The 18,692-nt window shown below is 52.9% G+C and overlaps 1 protein-coding gene across 18 annotated transcripts in view; it reads right to left on the bottom strand.

Moving 5' to 3' along the window:
* The window catches only part of JADE2 (jade family PHD finger 2), a 52,898-nt gene that overhangs the window by 20,780 nt on the left and 13,426 nt on the right, over positions 1–18,692 (bottom strand). For 17 of the 18 annotated variants that reach the window (XM_032837695.1, XM_032837700.1, XM_032837692.1 and 14 more), the window contains 4 exons: positions 7,577–7,734; positions 2,937–3,097; positions 2,041–2,252; positions 741–908 (listed from right to left, as the gene is read on the bottom strand). In XM_032837695.1, the coding sequence (XP_032693586.1) occupies positions 741–908; positions 2,041–2,252; positions 2,937–3,097; positions 7,577–7,734 (699 nt within the window). The remainder of the gene's footprint in view (positions 1–740; positions 909–2,040; positions 2,253–2,936; positions 3,098–7,576; positions 7,735–18,692) is intronic. The other variant, XM_032837704.1, reaches the window with a different exon arrangement.

Here is an 18,692-nt window from a genome sequence, read left to right as displayed (position 1 = left end):
AAGCCGACAGTGGGGGTCCCTGTAAGAGCCTTCAGACTGAAGCCCAAGAAGGGGAAGGACCCCTGCTGAAAGGGCCACCTAGCTTGCTTGCAGGCACAGGCAGCAACGGAGGGGGGCCATATTCCAAGTTGGGGCACACAGCAGGGCTGGGGCAGAAACTCTGGTGAATGTCAGCATTTCCTATTTCAAATAAAACAGGATGACCTTCCAGGGGCTCAGTGCTCTGGTGACTCACTAAGTCACAGTGGCCTGGCCTGTCACCCATGGTCCCCCACCACCTAGACTCAGACCCAGGTCAACTCCTCCATCCGAACCACAGCCGTGGTAGCAGGCCCACCATCCACTTCTAATTAGCTCTCTGCCAGACTGCCTGATCTCCTTTTAGGTCAGCTGGCTTATTTTTGTTTTAAGCAAGGAGCCTGATGTTGGCTGGAACCACTGCCTGGATTTCGAGGAACCCATAACACACTTTCCCCTCTGTTCTGCTGCCTGACTTCTGCTCAGCTCTCAGACCTATCCCCTGGGTCCCCCAGGCCCACAATCCCACCTACCCATGGAAACCACCACCTGAGCTCTACCCAAGCCCACAGGCAAAGCTCTCTACGGGTTGCTGCCCCAGTTCCTCTCAGGTGCCAAACGAGACACCCCTTTTTACAGAAGCCTGCTTCTTTCTCAGTGCTCTGCTCCCTGAGTTCTATGCTCCACTTCCCCAGGGCCGCCCCCCGCCCCAATCTGCCCACCTCAGGAATCCACAGCGCGCAGCTGACGTGCACCCACTTAGTCCCGCTTCTGGTGGGTTTCAAGGCTCCTCCTCGCTTGGGGCAGAGCAGGCACTTTGGCTGGACACCCAGGGCACATGTCCGGCACAGCCAGCTGCCCGTGGGCACCTTGAGGATCCCGTAGCATGCCTGGGGAGAGAGCAGGGTGGTCACCATCTACATCTGGTGGGGAGTCAGCTGCAAACAGCCCCCGGCCAGCCCATGTGAGGAGCTACAGAACCCCACTGCTAGCAGGCTCTGGCAAGGAGGCCTCTGGACGGATTCTAAGGCCAAGACTCCAGTCCTCCGCAGAAGGGCTCAGCTCTGCCCTCTGTTGGGAGGAAAGTCATCTTGGTCAGAGGTTCCTAGTAAGTGTTGGACTTCAGAAGTGTCCATGAGCTCCTAGAAGTTGGACACAAATTTGGGTTTGTATGCTGCCTGAGGACAAGGCCCTGAGCATTCTTCTCTGTTCAGAGATTTGTGAAGGGGGCTCCTTCACAGTCATGCCTAGGGCTTACGAACCTATGAGCTACTACGTATAAGGGACATGAATGAATGAGGGGTCCAATGCCTCTGAGCTCCCCAGGAGCTCTTCCAGCAGCGATGGCTAAGGAGTAGTGTGTGTTCAAGTCAGGGCTAGCATGGGTCCACTAGGTTCCAGTCAAGTCTTCTGCAAGTAAGGCCCAGAGATGCCTAAAACCTGGGAGGTTTGGGTTCAAGATGAAGAGGGAGAGCATGTCTGGCAACACACCTGGTTTGTAAGATCAGCAGTAGTAAATACTTGTAGCTTGTACTATACTGTTCTAAGCAAAGAACTCCTAGGAATAACTGAATCCTCCCAACGACTTATTTTTATTTAGAGTTCAGGAAGCAGAGGCCCAGAGAGATTAAGATATTACCCAAGGTCACAGAGATTGTAAAGGGCAAGGCCACAATTTGCAATCAGGCAGCCTAGCTCGAGGCTTTGCTTTCTATCACGGCATTGTGAAGCCTCTTCCTCAGTTCAGGCCAGAGGGGAGGAGGAGCAGGGGGTCAGGGAGTTCAGGGTGGAGAGTCGGAGCGAGGCCCCCAGGAAAAGGATGGAAAGACCACCCAGCGGGCATTTACTCAAGTCTGGGGACAGCGCTGAGCCCTGGGGCACTCACTCCATTCCCTTCTTCCTCCCTCGTCCTGCTTTCTGGGGGCCTGCAGCCGTGGGTCTCTGGCGTCCCTCCAGCAAGGACCAGGATGATCAGCTGCTGGCAGCAGGTGAGGATGGGGGTGGGACAGAGGGGATGCCCACCTGGTGCACGCAGACGTTGCATTTGTCACAGAAGACCATCTCGTTGCCATCTTCGCCCTCGGGAGAGCGGCACACGTCACAGACAACGTCCTCATCATACTCGATGCCCAGCCCCTCCTGAGTCTCGATGGCCCGTACCATATTCTGGTGGCACAGGGTCTCCAGCTCCTCTAGCACACGCTCCAGCGTCAGCTCGTCCAGCTCTGGCCTCTCTGTGAGGACAGCAGGGGACGGTGTTAAGAGCCTGGGTTGTCAGGACAGGTGTATGGAGGGGGCTCCACTTGTCCGCTGTATGACCTGGGAAAACGCATCCACTGTCATGGGCCTCAGCGCCATCATCTGGAAACGGGATGGGCTGGACCATTCAATATCACACACCCCTGGGGGCTGGTCCTGCTCTTCTGACTTTAGACAGCCTGCTTGTGACCACACATGTGTGTACATGTGGACAACATGGAAGGATCTCTGGGATGCAGCTGCATGCATGGGCAATCCACTGCCTGAGCTGCATATATGGGGGGGGGGGAACCATCCTAGGACATGTTGGTGGGCTCCAGTCAGGAGGCCCCTACTAACTGACCCCACACCCCATCTATCATCCTAGCCTCACTTATGTGCTCACTTAATCTCTGCGTAACAGGCTTACCGATAATATCCTCAAGAACTCTGCAAATGACAGGCCATTATTGTTCCCACCTGACAGTTACAGCACATGAAGCACAGAGACCCCAAACAAGTTCTCTGATCAGTAATGTGGTAGGGACTTTCTCTCATATCCATGCAGTGCCAAAGCCTTGTAGTGGGCACTGCCCTTCTGAGGGTGAGAATGCTGCCATTTGGAAGAAAACTCTGCCTGGCCTGCCCCAATCCCGCTCTCAGCCTGGCAGGTCACCTACCCATCTCCTTGAGCTCCGAGTTGATGAGCTCCAGCCAGTAGGCATCAATCTCGTCCAGGTCATAGCGGCTGCCCCCAGGCCAATCAGGCTGGGAGCCCTCGCCAAGTTCAGAGCAGCTAGGGGACACCTGGGTAGGGGGGCCTTCCAGCGGCGGGAGGATCCTAGGAAATCAAGAGAGGGTAACGTGAGGGGAGGGACCCTCAGCCTGCCACCCTCACTGGGTCTGGGGACCTCCAGTGAGTTGGCCAGCCCAGCTGAGGAGCTGGTGGGCAAGTGAAATGTGAGACTTTGAGGTCACCTCCTAATACTACCTTGTCCTGCCTGCCCACCTGCAGAGACTCCAAGGACTATGGGTAAGCAGGAGAGGAGACCAAAGGACAGAATGTGGATTGGGAGTGGGTGCTGTCCCACTGTCCTGCACATCCCGTAAACATCCATCCTGCCCATAGCACACCTCTCCTGGTCCTCTCATGAGGGCATCTGGGCTCAGCTAGATCTGCCCTGCCTGGGGCTATCCAACAGGCAGTCCATACGCTCTCCTGGGCAATGCTCTGTGCCAGGCACTTTGGGAGAAGTGGGGTAGAGTCAGTAAGGCTTCAGGTCCTTTAGCATATACCCCTCAAGGCTGGATGGGAGGCCAGGGATTTTTCCCACATCTCCACAAGGGGACGTGAGGCTAGGCCTCCTCTAGAGTGAGAAGGTGCCTTACCTGGGGGGTACAGTATTGCAGTGCAGGATGGCCCTCTCCACAGAAAAGGTCTCCCTCCCCAGATACGACATAACCTGAGCCGTCAGTCTCTCACAGTGGTGCCCCCACCCTCAGTGCAAGATGGAGGCCTCCTCTCCTGGACAGAAAGATATGCCTATTACATTCCCAGGACCACACTCCAGCGCGGCCCTCCCGTGGGCCACGTCTCTCCCTGAGGCAGCTGGGAAGGGTCCTAGCTGCAGAATGTGGACTCAAAGTCCTGATCCGCTATTTTCTTTTAAGTAAACCCTAGCCCCAATGTAGGGCTCGACCTTGCGACCCCAAGATAAGAGTCACATGCTCTACCGACTAAGCCTGCCAGGCACCCTCTGACCTACCACTCAGTGTGCGATCTGGGCAAGCTGCTTAACTTCTCTAGGCCCAGTGACCTCATCCAAAAAAGTAACCTAGCAGTAACAGTACTTACCTTCTATGGCTGGCAGGGGTAAAATGGACGGATATGTGTAAAGCTCTGAGAACAGTGCCTGGCACACAGCAAGCCCTACAGGTGCTTGAGTGCGTATTTTAAGTCCTCTGGATATCACTTTCCTCCTTCTGAAATGGAATAGGAGGGCTTTTTGCCTTGGGAGGGCCCAGTTTCCCCTCTTGGCTCAGCTGTGTGCTGCCCCTGAGTTCCCGATGCCAGTTCAAAATGCCAGCTCTTCCCACCCCCCACCGGTTGCCATGGTTATCGCTGCGGAGCCTGGTTTCCATCTGGCCAGCCCTGCCAGGGCTGAGAGGCCCCTCACTTGCCCGAGAGGCCTCCTGGGGTTGAAGGCAGGGCTGCCAGGGGCTGGGACTCAGTGCAGACTGGGGAGGGGAAGGCACAGTGGCACAGAGACGTGGCTGAGCTGTGGGGAGGACTCCTGGGCTCCAGTGGTTGGCACGTGTCAGCCAGAGGGGCAAGAAGGATGGAGGAGAAAGGGAAGCAAAAACGGCTTGCAGACCAGGAGGGGAGGGTCGGAGGAGGTTGAAGGGCGCAAGGAGCAAGGGAAAGTGCTTGGCTCCACCTTGTCCCACGTAGGAGGCCAAGATGAAGGAAGCCTCAGGTAACCACTAATGGTTTGACTTCCCCCATCCTCCTGAAAAACAGATCATTCCAAATGGATGCAGTACTGATACTCTCAGTCCTACAAAGTCCCCTGAGGGTCTTATTGCAATTAATATATTCTTTTAAAAACATAGATTACTTTTGTCTTGACTCCGCTTTGTTTGTGCCCCCAGAGCAGGCTCAGCCAGGTTTTGGATCTAAGCTTTGCCTCATGACCTATTGGCCTCACGCTACACCTGTGTGGTCACTCCGCTGCCACCTGGCCAGACACCTTGGAGCCAAGATCACGTTCCTTTCTTTCTCGAAGAATCTAGGGTTCAGGGGCTCCTGTCAGAGAAGGCATTTTCTGTGCTTCCTGGGGCCCTAAGCTTCCTCCGTGACGCCTCTCTGGCTCTGGCAGAAGGTCTCTTCCCAGGCGTGGGCTTATCTGACCCCAGGCTAAGGACACCGTCTCAGCTGTAGCCGGCAGGGCAGAGGTCAGCTGCAGGAAGTGGACGGCGGGGCTGGGACCTGGGGGAGGGTGTCTACTCCAAAAAGATGACACCTGTACCAGAGGCTGGCTTTGCCCTGGGTTGAGTCTTCTGGCCACAGAGAGGGAGCAGCAGAGGCCATCACTCAGTTCGGCATCAGGGGGTGAGACGGGTTCTCATTACCCAGAGAAATTCCAGACCATGAGGTAGGCAGACCTGCCCCAGGGCCAGGAAAGACTGGATGAAAAGGGGGAGCTGGAACGCGCTGGGGTAGCAGCGGGGGAAAGGCAGCCAGAGCCAGTATGCCAGTATGACTGGGGCACAGGCTCTCTCTGGGCCTCACAGGGGCAACCCGGGGCTTGTAATTTCCTGGCCCAGCCCCCGAGGCCCTGGCGGTCACGCAGGGAATTCCCCAGAATTTCCCAGCTTCCTCATCTATCAAACCAGGGCAGTAAGATGTACTTTTAGGGCTGGTATGATAATTAACTGAGAAGACGAACGTAATAGGCTCAGCCCAGCAGATTCTCAAGAAGAGCGGCTGTAACAATTATGCCTGTGCTGGCAGCTGCAGTGGCTTCCAGATAAGGGCCTTTCAGTGGGAGGTCCCCAGGAAGACGGAGGGACTGGGCTGGAGGGAGACAGGGGAGCCTTCTCCTTGAGAACAGCCTGCCCTGCCTCCAGTCTGTCCTCTTCAGAGAGCACGGACAGGCCAGGGATGCCTGGCTCCTGTCAGCTTAGAGGCGCCGTGCATACCCAGGGAATGCACCTCCTTGAGCCAGAGCTGCCCGAACACGTGCTCTGTTCTTGTTGTCAACAGATAAGGCACTGAGCTGGCAGGCAGAAGCCATGCTACTGGTGTGGAAGCATTTGCAATTAATTACCCAGGCCACTGGATGTTTCTGGAACCACCTGACACTGACGTCAAGGAAGGAGGACAGACAGCTAGGCCAAGCCTCATCAGGAGGCACCTCTCTCCCCAGCTGCTGGCCTGCCCCGCCCCTTTGCTGCCTGGGTCCCTGCCATGTGTATTCTCCTGTAGTCCCCATCACACCCTTAGGCAGCTACTATTATTAGTCCCATTTTACAGAGGAGGAAACTGGTTCAAATAGGTTAATAACAGTTCCTTAGTCTGGTGAAATGAAGGTGTGAAACTGGCTAGGAGCTTAAACCCTGTTTCTGGCCCTAGGTAGGGGATGTGGAGAATCCACTCCCTCTACAAACTCCACATGTTCTCCCTTCTAGAGAAGCCTAGAGCTCCCCTGATTCTCAAAGAGCCTGACACCAAGCGCTGGCAGGCACTCAGACCTCAGAAGCCATAGCATGAGCTCTGCCCAGCACCCAGTCCTCACAGTGCACCTAGGCAGGGTACAGAGTCTGATTTGTCCCTGTAATCCTGTGCCTAGCACAGACCTGGCACCAGCTGGGCACTAAGGGTCTGTGAGCCACTCTAGGTGTGGCTGCCAGCAAGCAATGGTGCTAATGTCAAGGGCGATGAAGGCTGATCTCTTTGCCTCAGACCTGGTCAAATGGGCCTAAGCGAGAGCCACCGGGCTGCTAGTGTGCTGGTGAGCCGGGGAGTCAGGGCATCAGGTCCCTTGGCCCAGAGACAAGATTTAGGGGGTTTTCCAGGGTGCAGAAAGCAGCACTTGTCTGTCTTTTGTCACTGGAGGAAGGGCCATGGCCAAGACACACCAGGGATCTCTCCGATCCACAAGACCAGAATCTACAAAGCCTAGAGAGGATACCCACTGACCCAGCCCTGACCCAGCACTGTTGGGGAATCCTCCTGAGGATGGTCATAGCCAGAGCTTCCTAAGCATCTGCTGTGTGCCAGCATTCAACTCCCTCGCACTCGCAACTCCTTAAAAAGGTTTAAGAAGTCAATAGCACAGCTTAGCCCTGAGAGACTATTTAGACGCCTGGAAACTTCCCTGATGAGATCCATTCATGGGACTCAACTTGGATTGACATCAAGCTAATCCATGGCCAATTTCTACCCAGCACTGGTATGTGCCAGGCCCTGGGCCAAGTGTCTCCCATGCGTCGCTGTCCTGTCATCCCGACCACCATACAAAGTAAGTGGTATTGTTACTGCTCCCATTTCACAGACAAGGAAACCGAGGCCCAGGGAGATTACATTTCTGGCCCAAGGTCACAGTGAATGGAAATGGCAATTTGAACCCAAGCCATCTGGCTCCAGAGCTGAGCCCAAGCCCAGGCCCTTGCCTCAAAGGTAGACTACCAGTATTTCTGGAATTTTTCAGTGGCTGAGGGGACCAAAGCATCTAAGACAGACTAGAGACAGGCCACAAAGGTCCCTTGCCCCAGCCTCCTCTGTCTAGGGCCCCCTGGCCTGGGCTGTCTGGCTTACCTCACTACAGGCTCTGGAATGGCCTCTGCCCCAGCGGGCACCTGCACACCCTTCTCCCATTCCTGTCGCCATGGGTCCGCTAGGATGTAGTAGTCATCCGGGCTGAGCTGGCAGGAGTCTGGGATCTTCATAGCTGTGATCAAGTCTGTCCGGAAGACCTGTCAGGAGGAGGGGAGGAAAGAGTGCCTCAGGGGGGTCTGCTCCACAGCGAGGGCAGGAAGAGGCAAAGGCAACTTAGGTGGGCTTTCTGCCCGCTTACTTCAGAGTAAGAAGCCAACACGAAGGCAATCATGACAATGACACATCTTCTCTGAACTCAGCCCAGGGCTCTGCACACAGGAGATGTTTGGTAAATGTCGAACTGAATTTACCTGTGTTCTGATGTGCTAAAGGACAGAGTTCGAATGACGGCTGGCAGTGGACTTCAGAGGGAAGGGGAAACACTTAAGGGCAAAACCAGACAGTAGAAAGGCTTCTGTGAAGGCATTACTGCCATTAAGGGATTGCCTGCTGGGGGCCTTTCTATAGAAGGTTTAGAATTATGTTCCTATTGCCAACAAAGGCTCGAGGGGAGGTACGAAGGAGTGCAGGGCACCAACGCCAGGCAAGGGAAAGGCCAGGACCTTATGTCGACAGCTGAGGGAGAGGCCAGCCCCCAGCAGAGCTTACAGATGGGTCAGGGTCTCCAGTGTCCCTTAGGAACAAGGACAGCATGTTCCCTGCTCAGCCGGGGCAACACAGGGCCATGCTCTATGTGTGAGAGTCAGAGGTGGATAGGGCTGCATTTTTTCTCAGTCAAGCCCGTCCAGATCTTCTCAGAGCCAGGCCATGAATGTCTGCACCCTCCTGCTCGGTGTTCTTCCGGGCAACGGCTCATTCAAGAGGAAGTTGCTCTTCCCAGCGTTGTCTGTCCCCAACCATCCCCTCCACCTTCCTACCCCAGAACAATCTGCAAGCCCAGCCCAACTGCCACCAGTGTCCCTCTCTCCCCACTGCCTGACCTCACTGTGGCCTCCACAAAGGGCTGCCTCAGGTCTCAGTGACGACTCCAGATCACCCAACGAGAAGGACGAGTTAAGAAACCACTTCCAGGGCGCCTGGGTGGCTCAGTGGGTTAAAGCCGCTGCCTTCAGCTCAGGTCATGATCCCAGGGTCCTGGGATCGAGCCCCACATCGGGCTCTCTGCTCAGCAGGGAGCCTGCTTTCCTTCCTCTCTCTCTGCCTGCCTCTCTGCCTACTTGTGATCTCTGTCAAATAAATAAATAAAATCTTTAAAGAAAAAGAAAAAGAAACCACTTCCAAGAGCACTGCAGGCCTCAGACCAAACTTCAACAAATCTCCCCGTCCCCAGAAAAACCAGCTTCACTGGCCTTCCAGAGGCTCATGAACAAGCCGTTCCATGCTAACCTCTGCCCGCCAGGGGCCCAACTCACTGGTTGTGGGTGTCTGCCTCCTTTGAATCAAGGGCCACGACACGAGAAAACAACCGAAATGGGCGCACCAAGGGGACTCAAGGCAGCATCTTGCAGAAATCTAATTAACATTTGCATCTGGCTAGAGAGGGCCCTGGCTTGGAAAAGGTCAAGTTTCCTGAAGACTCTATTTGCCAATATAATTTAATTGTTAAGACTAAGACTCTAACATTTAATTAGGGTGCCAGTGTGAAAAAATTAAAATGAGATTACGATTAAATACTAATTAAGCAGAAGATGAAATGCGGCGAAGATCTCACAGCCCTGATAATTTGCATATCTTATTAGCAAGCAGTGAAGACGGCTGATACAAGAACACAAACTCAGGCAGTGGGTGCTTCCGTGCTGTTCTTCGCAAGTCCCCGTCTCCTGGCTTGGGCCTTCCCTAGCTGACACCTCTGCCGAGTCTGGCAGGACTGGGGCTGGGTTATTTCCTTCTGGAGCCAGGATGGGGCCTGGTGGAGTGAACTGAACCCACAGGGGACACATCACAGCCTTCAAGTTCTCCGATCCTGGTAAACCAAGTGGGGTCCAGGCCAAAACCTTGTTGCTCCGATGCCACAGGGAGCCTCCCACCTGGGACAGCTCATCTAGGCCCAGAAATCAACCCTTCACTACTGTCACTAAGCGGTCCTCCAGAGACTCATGGGTAAGTCTAAAAGCTATTGTTCTTCCCTCATCCTGGCTGTCATATAAGCACCATCTCCTTTAGGATTCCTTTCCCGATCACCCTGACTCAGGGAGTGCCCAGTGTCCCACAGAGCCACTTTCACTCTGTCAACCTACCTTGCTTCCCAGCACTTACACCCCAACAATTAACTGGTATTCTCCTGTTGTTATTTATTTACTTATTTTTTGCCACCTCCCCCCACTTCCCTTACAGCAATCCTGCTGTCTGCTACGTCCTCAGTGCTTGGCATGATGATTGCCACATAGTAGGTGCTCAGAAAATAGTAGCTGAGTAAGGGAATGAATGAATGAAAGGGCCTCTCTGGTAAATTACCCGAGGGGGTCTGAGGCCCTCAGCTGGCTCCTCCACGGTGCTTTCTGAAACCCCATCAACAAGGTAAGGTACCTCAAGGATATATGTAGAGCTGAAGTCCCCAAGCAAGGGGACCTAACTAGAGCAATTCTCAGCCTCTGGTCTGCAGGGCTCGAAGCCCAAGGACCAGTGCCCTACCCAAGCTGGAGTCTTAAAGACCAGAATGCCAAGCCTCACAAGCAGGGGACAGGTGGCCCTGAGCTAGGAACAGGCATGATGTTGAGAACTCAGCAGGAGAGAAGGGATCCCAGGCTCAACTGGATCAGAGAGATTCAGGAAGGAGAGGGAAGGAGAGAGGGGGAGAGGCAGGGAGGGAGGGAAGAAAAGAGAGGAGGTGAGGAAGACAGGGGGAGAGGAAGACAGAGGGAAAGAGGAAAGAGAGGGAGAGAAAAAGAGAGAGAGAGAGAGTCTAGCCCCAAGAGAGGTGCATGTTTCATCCTGGTCACTCAGGGATCAGGTGGCAGACTGGACACAGGTGGCCCTTTTGGGCAGGGAACTGATGGAAGTGCAGGAAGGGGAGCATCGTCATAATGGCAGCAGCCAACAGGTAAAGAGCACTGTGGGATATGGTAGCAGTGTAAGGGATATTCTGGAATTAATTTAATAGCAGTCCCTACACCACCTCTGTGAGGCCAATGCTGCCATCCATCATGCCTATTCTGGGACTCTAACCTGAGATTAGTTAAATAACCTATACCACATCCTACATGGTAGAAGTGGCAAAGGATCCCCGGCCACAAACTCTGGAACCAGCCAGCATTCCCCCACAAGCCCCCTGGCCCCCTTTGGCCACGTGCTCAATGCTCAATGCCCGTAGGAAGACAAATCAGCTTCCCCAAAGGCTGAAAAATGCAAATCAGATGGTAGCTTTTGCAAATTCCACACCCTGCCCTTGGGTGGCTTTCCACTGCCTTCCCTCAGGCTTAGCTGCAGGGCCCACCAGCCCCTGTGGCCACACAGATACACATAGTCTGTGGAGCACGTTTTCCCCTTGGCACAGAGGAGCAACGTGCTGGGATGCTCTTCTCTCTTGCCAAAGTGGTGCCAGCCTATTTTATCTTGGAGGGCTGGGTCCCACCCACATCTGCTCTGGGAAACCTTCCCTGATCCCAGGTTGGGTTCTGGGCTTCCTCTGACCTCCCACAGCCCCTGTATTGGAATCGCCTGGTTTCTTACCATGTAGCCCCCACAAGAAGTTGGTGAGCTCACTGAGGTCTGGCCGGGCCACAGGAGCCCAGCAGTGTACACAGGGGCCTAGCCCCTGGGAGGTGCTAAACAAAGGCTGAATGGCTCAAGAGCTTTCCACGGACCGGAAGCCACCTTCTTGGGTTGCTGCCCGAGATTACCTACAGCTGGGCAGTTGGGTCCCCTGCACCTTCCAAAGGAGCCTCTGTACATTTATACACAACCTGTCCACAAATACAGCAACCCAACTGCCACCCAAACATCCTTTTTGTTCCAAATGGCCAGAGGTTAAGCTTGAAAAAGGCTCAATTATTCTCCCCAAATGCCTCTGAATTATTTATGAAAACTAAATAAAGAATAAAACAGACACTGATGAACCAGAGGCCTTGCCAGGGCCAGAAAGTTGGAAGGTGGAAAACAAGTAATTTTTTCAAGAACGTGAATGTTTACTATTTTTTCTCTCTTATGGCAGAAAATGACAAATTGTCTTTAAAGGTCTGCTGCCTAGCAACCACGTTCTGCTGGGCTGCTTGGGAGATGTTAATTGTAGCTTCTTCAAACAGTATGAAGAACGTCTAAAGGTCTAAAACTCAAAGGTAATAACCAATCTGAGTGCTGGGGAGCCAGAGCAGCTCCGGAGGGAGTGCTCGACCCTGCTCTGCCCAGACCCAGGGATACACGCATGGCCCTGACCTCTAGTTCCTCTTCCTGAGACTGAAGACGAGAACCACGAACAGTCTGGTTTTCCACACCTATTTCCCCAGGAAGAACCCAGAACAGGCTCTGCCAGAAACTAAAAGTGGAGGCTGACATGACCTCTAAAAGCAAAGACAACCACCACAGGCAACTTTCCCTGGGCCGCGCAGAGTTCCTGTACATGATCACGAGATTAGTGGATGTCATTTGAATATCTCATCCTGGGACCTTGGTCTCTGCTTCCTTTTCTCAAGGGTCAATTACTGTATCAGGGTGTATTTCAGATCGAGAGACACCAAGAGGAAGTTCAGTTACATAAGGAATGGCTCCGCCCCTTATCATTAATTACAAAGTAGGATTATTTGTGTAATTATTTGTTGGATGTCCATCTCCTCCAGTAATTCAGCTGAGAGAAGCAGAGGCTGTGTGTGTCCTGATTATCACTGGACCTGTCTGTGGCACCATTCCCGCCATGCAGCAGGTGTTCAAGAAATGCTGAGCAGCGAATGAATGAATGAACCCCAGGATTTGTCTAAAGTGGGACTAAACTCTGAAACTTCCTCTCCTGCCTGGCTGGTATGCAGGGGACTGGCCCCAAAGATTATTCCAGGTGACTTTAGGAACTGGTCTTGGTCACTGTCCCAAAGTCAATGAAAATAGCTTTGGCCAAGATGGCCTCTCCTTGACCATTGTCCACACTAGGAGTCCCAACATAAAGCCAGGAGTGGCACCTTCCCCCAAATCCTCCAAAGGATGTTTGGGGGTCTGTCCTGAAAGAGCCAAATGAAATTACTACTGAATACCTCATTTTAAATCCCAATTGCTTTTTTCTGAGCACTTCATCTCATTAGAAACAACAGCTAAGGGGCACCTGGGTGCCTCAGTGGGTTAAGTCCTTTCCTTCGGCTCAGGTCATGATTTCACAGTCCTGGGATCGAGTCCCGCATTGGGCTTTCTGCTCAGTGGGGAGCCTACTTCCCCCTCTCTATCTGCCTGCCTCTCTGCCTACTTGTGATCTCTCTCTCTGTCAAATAAATAAATAAAATCTTTCTTTTTAAAATAAATAAAATCTTTTATAAAAAAAACAGCTAATTTTGAAAAGTAATTGTCCTCTTAAATCAGGTGCCATGCTAAATGTTTTAAGTATATATAATATACATGTATCTCTACATATAATGCCAACTAATCCATATTACCTCCATTTTACAGATAGAGAAACTGAGACTTGAAGTAAACCACTATTTGAGGTCTGCACTATATTTTAACCACTGCAATATTATTGCGTGGGAGCCAGCCAGGTATTTCTTCTTTTAAGAAGTTTTTCCTGGGGCGCCTGGGTGGCTCAGTGGGTTAAGCCTCTGCCTTCGGCTCAGGTCATGATCCCAGGGTCCTGGGATCAAGCCCCGCATCAGGCTCTCTGCTCAGCAGGGAGCCTGCCTCCCTTCCTCTCTCTCTGCCTCTCTGCCTACTTGTGATCTCTCTGTCAAATAAATAAATAAAAATCTTAAAAAAAAAAAAAAAAGTTTTTCCTGGGGGAGGGGTGTGTGGGTGGCTCAGTCGTTAAGCCTCTGCCTTCTTCTCAGGTCATGATCCCAGGGTCCTGGGACTGAGGTCTAAGTCAGGCTCCCTGCCCTGGGGGGAGCCTGCTTCTTCCTCTCCCTCTGTCCCTCTCCTACTCATGCACATGCACACACACGTTCTCTCTCAAATAAATAAATAAAATCTTAAAAACAAAATAAAACAAAACAAACCTTCTGGGCTGGAATCTGATAAAGAGTATCTCAGCCAGGGGTGCCTGGGTGGCGCAGTCAGCTAAACTTCCAACGACTGGTTTCACCTCAGGTCATGATCTCAGGGTTATGAGATCAAGCCCTGTATTGGGCTCTGCTCAGCATTGAGCCTGCTTAGGATTCTCTCTTCCTCTTCTCTCCCCTCCACCCACCCCTGTTGGCTCTCTCAAATAAATAAATAAATCTTAGAAAGAAAAAAAAAAAAAAGAGTATCTCAGCCAAGAGCAAACTTACTTTAAATTAGTCATAAAACACCAGAGAAGGACTCTGAACACAGCCACCCTCTGCCCAGCCCCATTCAAGCTACCACTAGGCTAATCTGGTCAGACTTCTCCATCTCTCAAACACATACCCTCTTTCTCTTTCACAAGGATAACAGCACTTCCTGCTCTTTAAAAGAATTTATTACACACATTTCTTTCGCAAGACAAGCCCCAGAGGTCGGGAGGACCTTCCAGCTGGCGAGAGCAGCACTGGTTCTAACTATACTGGAAGTGGATTCTACCCCCCACCCCAGAGGAAGGCAGTGGGAGTCTAAGAAAGCAGGCACTTGGCCCAGTGGAAGGGCTCCCCCTCACCACCTGCCTGCCTGCCCCACAGGGCGGCAGAGGAACTGTTGACTAGAAACATGGCTTGAAACCACAGGGCAAGCATAAAACCTTTCTGGATTTTTCTTATTTTATCTTTAAAGTTTGTCGGCATTTTGCCTTTTACTATAACATATGCCATCACTGTTTTAATACAAAATGTTATTTCAAACATCTGGATAGCACCTGTACTCCTCTAGGAAGGCACCTTCTTTACCCTGTGGTTTTGCACCCCAACACATTCTGGCCACCCATGCCGGTACCCAGGGTAGAAGGATCCCATTTTTTAAAAGCAACAGGTCAAGCCAATAAGCTGCATCCTTGCTGCCTTTTCTAGTGGGGAGAACTTAGATAGGAACTTTCATGGACCCTGAGTCTGGGGGACACTCCAGTGGTGACAGACAATGCGTATTCACAAGGATCATCTTTTTCTCTGAGGCCCTGTCCCCAAGGGCAAGAAGCTGAGTATGGTAAAGAGTCCCTGTGGAAACCGCAGAGAGCCCTACTCTCTCGTCTAGGGGTTTACCAATTTGTCATGGCCTACAAAGGAAAAGGACAGATGCATCCCAACTCCTATCCCACCCATCAAGACTTCGATCCCAGGGAGGCCAGTCTGCACCTCCACTCACTTCCTCCACCTTTGGGCTCCACAAGCCTCAGGGAAGGACAGTCACTTCGACTGAACAGAGAGGCCATGGCAGGACTCTACAGATGATGACCTGGAGGCTCAGGGATGGACAGTCAGAGTTCCTCAGTGGCAAAGCTGGCCACACCTCTCCTAACGGATGCTTTCCTGTGTAGCACCTGCATCTTACTACCAAAGGACCAGCTCCCTGGAGACAGGGCCTGCGTTTTCTGCGTCTCCCCCAACTTCTCCCCCCTGGCATCCAGCTGGGCCTGTCAGGTGCCCTCACATGCTTGCTGAGCTTAATCACTATCAGTAGCTCTTGGGTCCTGAAGACCTGGGTCCCTGCCCACTGGCTGATTTCTGGGGACTCAGACTTTCTGAAAACCTTGCCCAGGGGAAACCCCCACTGCTCGGCCTGTCCTTCCGTCTGCCTCTCTGCACCAGGCCTGAGAAAGACACAGCCTCAAACAGCAGCTTCCAACCCACGGGGCCAGTCTCAGGTCTCCTCCTGAACTGTCCTTCATACCCAGGCCAGGCCAATGGGTTGGCAGAAAACTGTCAGTCCCTTGGCCACTGTTGGGGGGGGAGGGATCAGCTGGTGTACCCCACTCACCCACATTCCCTGCCTTTGCTTAGGTCACTGAACCAGGCTGGAAGGCCTCCTCTTTTTCCTTCGACCTCAGGGTCCTTCCAGGGAGGATCAAGCCAGGAATTCCCATCTTAGCAAAGTAAGGAGAAAGGTCTGTGGCAGTAGTTCTCAAACCTGGTTTCCAACAAAAGGGCTTCGAAAAAAGTACAGGGACCTGGGGCCCCCACTCCAGACCATTTAAGTCAGAACTTCTGGGGGTGAGGTAGGATGGGGCCTGGTGTTAGTATTTAAAAGAATAGCCTTCGTGATTCCATCAGATTCGCAGACAATACTAGTTATGTGATCTGGTCAGACAAGCCAGGCCAGAAACCCAAGGCCACAGCATGGTTTATATACTAGTACCCCCTACCCAGGACAGACTAAGCCCTTCCCTTCCTTCAGGGCTGGCCTGCTGATTTAAGCCCTAAGGGACACATCTCAGCTTTGTTGGGATCCCGCAGGCAGGCAGAGCAGAGGAAGGGAGCAGAACTGTGTCCTTGGGTTTCTCCTCTACTGCCTTTCTCCTCTACAACCTTTCTCCTCTACTGCCAAAGGGGATCCTGCAGCCGATTTCAGACTTGGTACACTTCCACCAAAAATCCATTTTCCCAGGAACCCCTGGGCCTGTCCCTTCAGCTCCATTACTGAGGCCTGTATTCCCCCACCCCTTCTTTCACTCTGGCCAAGGGAGACCACGGACTGTTTAAAGGCCAGAAGGGAAGCTGGGCCTCCAGGCCTCAGCCCTGTCCAGGGTCCTGACTGCTGGTCAGAGCACTTTTTTCCCAGCCCTGCAGCACCTTACTCTGGTATAGAGGGAACCCCTAGATTTATACCTTCAGGAGCACTGAGAAGGGCGGCCCCTGGCAGGTCATCACAGGGGCAGCCGCTGGTCTGGCGTAGACCCAAGCCCAGCCCTTACTGTGGCTTTTGACTTCACTATGTGCTGGTGCTGCTGCTAAGCTAAGAACTCCTGGTTATCAAATCCCCCGTGCCATCACTGTCCACACTGAGAAATGAAGATACAAAGGGAACCATGGGCTCCCCACCAGGGACGGGACTGCACCATGCACATCAATTTATAAGCATTCTGGTTGGGATCGTGGGTCAGACTGGAAACATACTGTGTGACCTGCCTGAGAGCCACCCCACAGATATATTACTGCAGGGGACTGGACAGATGGGACTCACAAATCCCCTTCCACCAAGGTGACCAAAGCTCTCTGCTCTTAGGCCCTATAGACTGTAAAGGGCCTCCTCTTCAACCCCTCACAGAGAGAGAGGGGAGTAGCCCAGCGAGGAGATTTAGTGCAAACATCATCTGCCGCCAAATCCTTGCTTTTCATCTCTGCCTTCTCAGGAGCCAAATAATTTGGAAGCTTTCATTGATGGTTTCCTCTCGGCCCCACGATCACTTGGAATTTATGCCGGCTATGGTTCAGCCTCCTCACTTAGGGGACGAGGGAAACCTCACAGGCTGCACTCCAGCCTGCTGTGGGAGGAAAAACTTGTCCTTGGCGACAGTTCAAGGCAGGGAGGGCTTCCTCAGCCCTCCAGGAGTCCAGGACTTGAGGGCGGATGTCTTCAGTCAGGCCTCAGGGCTGCCTGCAGAGGCCCCGGGGCTCAAACCCAGGGCTACACTAAACCAGTCCCCAGCAGAGCTGGGCATCGGCACCCCTACAAAGATGTGATTCTATTTTTAGGTGGAGAAAGGTTCAAAGACTCTGTGCTGGAAAACCCAAGAGGGAGGGGAATTTTTAGCCTCATGCAAATCACTCTTTCCCCTCAGCCTTCACTGACACCTGTTTCCTCCCAGCCCCTGTCCTATCCAGGGTACAGATGGCAGCCCTGCCCTTGGGATTGCTACCTTGAGAAACGGCCCCACCTCCTCCTGGTACTTGGAGAAAGCAGGGCAGGCAGAGTTGGGGGAACCAGCCATCCCCAGCAGCTCCCCAGAACTACCCACTCTTCTCCAACCTGAATAGCCACAGTGGGCAGGGGCAGGTTGAATTCTGAGACAGGTTCCTCATCTCCAAAAAGGGCAGAGAATTCCTGCCTCCTAGGTACAGGAAAGAAACATAAAAGTGGCTATTGTTTTACTAATGCAACTATAGTAACTGGGGAGCCCCAGTGGCTCCAAGTTGGGGGCAAGAGGGGAGTGAGGGTAGAGGAGAAGAGAGGCAGTCCCAGAGGCTCCCAGAGTCCTACAGCACACTCTGCCTCCTGCATCCCAGTGCCCCTGAGCACATCCATCTACCCATTGAGCAGGGCTGATACAAGAGGGCGCTAAGAACTTCAAAACAGCATCCCCCATGCCCACCTAATTCTTAGCTTTCATCCCAGTCCTTACTGCATTCCCAGAGGCATCTCTTTCCATCTTTACTCCTCTCCCATGGGGCCAAAGGAGGACACTAGGTTGGGGGATGGGGATGGGAGGCATCAGGTCCCAACCCCCACCCTACACACACAAAAAAGAGAGTCCTAGGGTAGGCCAGCTCGAGGAGTTTTTTTTCCAAATGCAAGGTTCTGCAGAAGATGCCCCCACTATCCCCAAGGGACAGGTTAACTACTGCTGCTCAGGACTGCCCCCGAAGCCATGATTGCTTCTGCGGTTAGTGGGCAGCAGGGCTCCAGGCTCAGAACTAAGATACCCTCCCTGACTCCACTTCAAGGGCTATGCACAAAGACTCTGGGCCTTCCCACCCTTGGCAATGTTGGCCTCAAGAGCTTCAGGTCTTGGCTATATAACCCTGGGATCCTCAAATTTCCTCATTGTAACAGATAGACTGAGAAGGATTAAAAAAGTGAAATGTCCAGCCCAGCTCCTGGCTATGCTGCAGGGCCAGATTCAAATCCCCTGTTCTTGGGGGCTCAATGCTCTTGCGACTGCATCTGTGCAAAGGGCCTCTTCTGTGCCCAGTGCAATGCACTGAGGACCTGAGAGAGTGTGACGTGGTCCTAGGATGTGATTTTTCAGGGGCCAAAAGAAGCAGGATCATGATGTCCATTCATGTCCAACACTACCCACCCCCGGTGCTCTTTTCCACAGCTCAAGAAGGCATGCATACCTACCTCTACCTGCCATAAGAAA

The sequence above is a fragment of the Lontra canadensis genome, unplaced genomic scaffold, assembly GCF_010015895.1.
Source record: "Lontra canadensis isolate GAN:19392208 unplaced genomic scaffold, GSC_riverotter_1.0 scaffold99, whole genome shotgun sequence".
NCBI classification, from domain to species: Eukaryota; Metazoa; Chordata; class Mammalia; order Carnivora; family Mustelidae; genus Lontra; species Lontra canadensis.
The sequence above is the reverse complement of the archived record's forward strand: the minus strand, read 5'-3'. Positions and strand labels throughout refer to the sequence as shown.